At 28.5% G+C, this 3,213-nt stretch overlaps 2 protein-coding genes across 5 annotated transcripts in view; both read left to right on the forward strand.

The window, feature by feature from the left end:
- Positions 1-2,503, forward strand: part of LOC107882199 — a 4,547-nt gene extending 2,044 nt beyond the window's left edge. The window contains exon 3 of the mRNA XM_016800239.2: positions 1,396-2,503. Coding sequence (XP_016655728.1) covers positions 1,396-2,051 — 656 coding nt within the window. The 3' untranslated portion in view covers positions 2,052-2,503. The remainder of the gene's footprint in view (positions 1-1,395) is intronic.
- Positions 1-3,213, forward strand: part of LOC100168229 — a 396,335-nt gene that overhangs the window by 53,436 nt on the left and 339,686 nt on the right. The gene's annotated exons all lie outside the window — the stretch shown is intronic.

The raw sequence follows: 3,213 nt of genomic DNA on the forward strand, positions 1-3,213 counted from the left end.
TTGTTATTTGATAGCGATCTAGATAGCACCTTTTGGTTCTTGAGAATAGTGTTAAAACCAAAAGGTTCTATCTATAAGATAAAATAAATTAGTGATAACCAAAAAGTACTATCTCATATTCACTGTATCAACCATACAATAATAATATGATGGTACAATATTATTAATTATTGTACATTTTTATCAACAAAACAAAGATTTCTATAAATAATTTTAATAAATATACGGTACATTTACCTTAGTCCTTAGTAAATATTATTTTTATTTTGTCTTTATTTTAACGGGATGCCTCAACATTCTGATCCGAGATCTTGTTAATTATTATCATTATAATAGAAAAAAAAATATGTTGTCATCAGGGTTACGAAACCCTAATGAAAAATATGAAAATCAGAATCTTATAAGTTATAACCTTAATGTTTAATTAATTGAATATTAATTTTATTTATTTTTTTTTTTTTTTTGGGGGGGGGGGGTTTACTTTTAACCCCTTCTACAGGTACGGTCATGTATATAGGTTAGGTTAGGTATCTATTATACTCAAGTGAAAAGCCAATTACATGTCATTATTTATTATTTTGAGGTTGGTAACATCATAGTGAAAACATACATTTAATTCAAAACCAAGAAGTTCCAACTAAGTGAAAAAAAAAATATTAACAACCAAAAGGTTCTATCTGAAGAACTTTTTGGTTCTTAACGGAAATTTTTTACATTTTTGTTTTTCTTACGTTACATTTTGATTTTAAGAAAAATAAATTGCTAGTGTTAACTCAGAACAACTTTGTGAATTTTTAGATGTACTAATCATTAAAAATCATTCATTACGAAAAAAGATAATGCAGTTTTAAGTTGAAAATAGTTTAAAATGGCTCTCCTGAACAATTTGATATTTTGAGATAGCACCTTTTGGTTCTGAGCCCACGATATATGAAACCACTTTTTGAGCCGTGTCATTGATTTTATAATATATGTACTGTATATATTCAGTATATTATAAAATCAATGGTCGTATGCATTTCTATTCAAAAATGAGATACTGTGATAAAAATAATCATTAAACATAATAATAATACGTTCAATAATAACACGTTATTTGAACGACGTTCTTCCCACAAACACTGAATTATATAGCTTTATAGCCACTGTATATATGGTTGTCACATCTTATTTATCTTTATGACCTACGTGGCTACATCGTAGTATAGTAAGTTCGAAGTCCAACGACAATGATAAAGTACACTTACACGAATGACGAAAAATGCCTACCTTTAAAATAATTGCAATAATACAAAAACGTATATTTTAAAACGATTTCTCATAAAATTTATCTTATTTTTGGGTAAGAAAGAATGAATGAGACTGTAAAATAAAATATGTTAAAATTATATATAGGTGTAGGTGATGAAGATGTAGACAATATCAACAAACCATTAACTCCGACTAAAACTTACGGAAGATCGAGAAATGAAATGACTGAGCTTATATTTCCAAGCCCATCTTCTATTACAGATACCCCTAAAAGAAAAATTATAAATGACTTAATAAATATGCTAACACCAAATTCAAAAAGGTTGATTTACGCGGATGAAGATGACACACCAAGAAAAAAAAATTTTAAATTAAAAATAGATCAACAACAAATTAAACTACGTAATAAAAATATCCAAGTTTGTAAATTAAAACAACGTGTAACACGATTTAAGACTCGTAACACATTACGAAGTCTTATGTATTCGCATCAATTTCGATCAAAAAATGCTAGAGCAATCGTAACAATGCAACTTAGAAATAAGAAAATACCTTGGACACTAGAAGAAAAAAATCTGGCTTTGACTTTGTTCTACAAATCCCCAACAGCCTACAATTTTTTAAGGCTACAAAATATAAACTTACCAGCTCCATCGACCATTCGTCGTTGGATCGGACAGTCAAAATTTTTCCCTGGCTTAAGTGGCACATTTTTTAGTCACATTAAAAAAAAATTTGAACATAAAACAAATAATGAAAGAAGTTGCAGTATAAGTTTTGACGAAATGTACATAAAATAATTTTTAGAATATTCAAAAAACTATGACTTCATTGAAGGATTTGAAGATTTTGGACATTATGGTCGAACAAATAAAAGTGCGAATTGTGTAATGGTTTTTATGGCTCGAGGATTGTATTCGCCGTGGAAATTTCTAGTTGTGTACTTTTTGGCTCATTCAGGAGTAAAACATAAATTACTAAAAGATTTAATAATTGATGTCCTAAGTGAATTATTTAAAAGCGGATTGTGTCCTAAAGTATTTGTTTGTGACCAAGGCACAAACAATCAGAGTGCATTAAAGTCGTTAGGCGTAGATAAAAACAATCCTTATTTCTTTGTAGAAAATAATATAATATATTCAATTTTTGATGTTCCGCACTTAATAAAAAGTTTAAGAAATAATTTAATAGGTTGTAGTTTTGAAAAGGACAATATGACGGTTGCAGCTTTTAGTGATATTGCAGCAACATATGAAATAGACAAAAAAAATATAAAAAGTAAAGCTCTCTTAAAAATCACTGAAGCTCATATGAACCCAAGTTCATTTCAGAAAATGAGAGTAAAATTAGCCGTGCAGTTATTTAGCCACACTATGGCGTCTACTATTCGTACTTGTATTGAAACCCATGAATTAAAAAGTAAGACAGCAAAAAACACAGCTGATTTTGTAGATTTTATTGATAAATTGTTTGATTACTTGAATAGCAGAGCATTGTACAGTTCAAATCCATACAATTGCGGATTATTTGATTCCAGTATTGTAAAACCATTTTTGAATGAAGCTATAAAATATTTTATTGATTTACAAAAAAAAAAAATAAAAAAGGCAAAATTACTAAACCTCCATATTTTAAAGGCATTATACAAACGATAACAGGCATTCTTCATTTTTTTTTTGAGGAAGAAAAATCCAATAACAATGAAATCAGTTTTATATTAACTTATCGGTTAAACCAGGACGAAGTAGAAAAATTATTTAGTATTTTTCGACAAAAAGGTGGCTACAATAAGAACCCAACAGCGAGAACGATTAGAACGTCATTTAGAAGTACTTGTATATTTTCATTATGCACTTCTAAAGGGGCAAATTGTGAAAATATTATTGAAAATATCGATTGCCAAACAAACAAACAAGACGGAAAGGAAGGAAGGAGAACAGATAATGAACATCGAAAATGATC

Source organism: Acyrthosiphon pisum, chromosome A2, assembly GCF_005508785.2.
Source record: "Acyrthosiphon pisum isolate AL4f chromosome A2, pea_aphid_22Mar2018_4r6ur, whole genome shotgun sequence".
Classification (NCBI taxonomy): Eukaryota; Metazoa; Arthropoda; class Insecta; order Hemiptera; family Aphididae; genus Acyrthosiphon; species Acyrthosiphon pisum.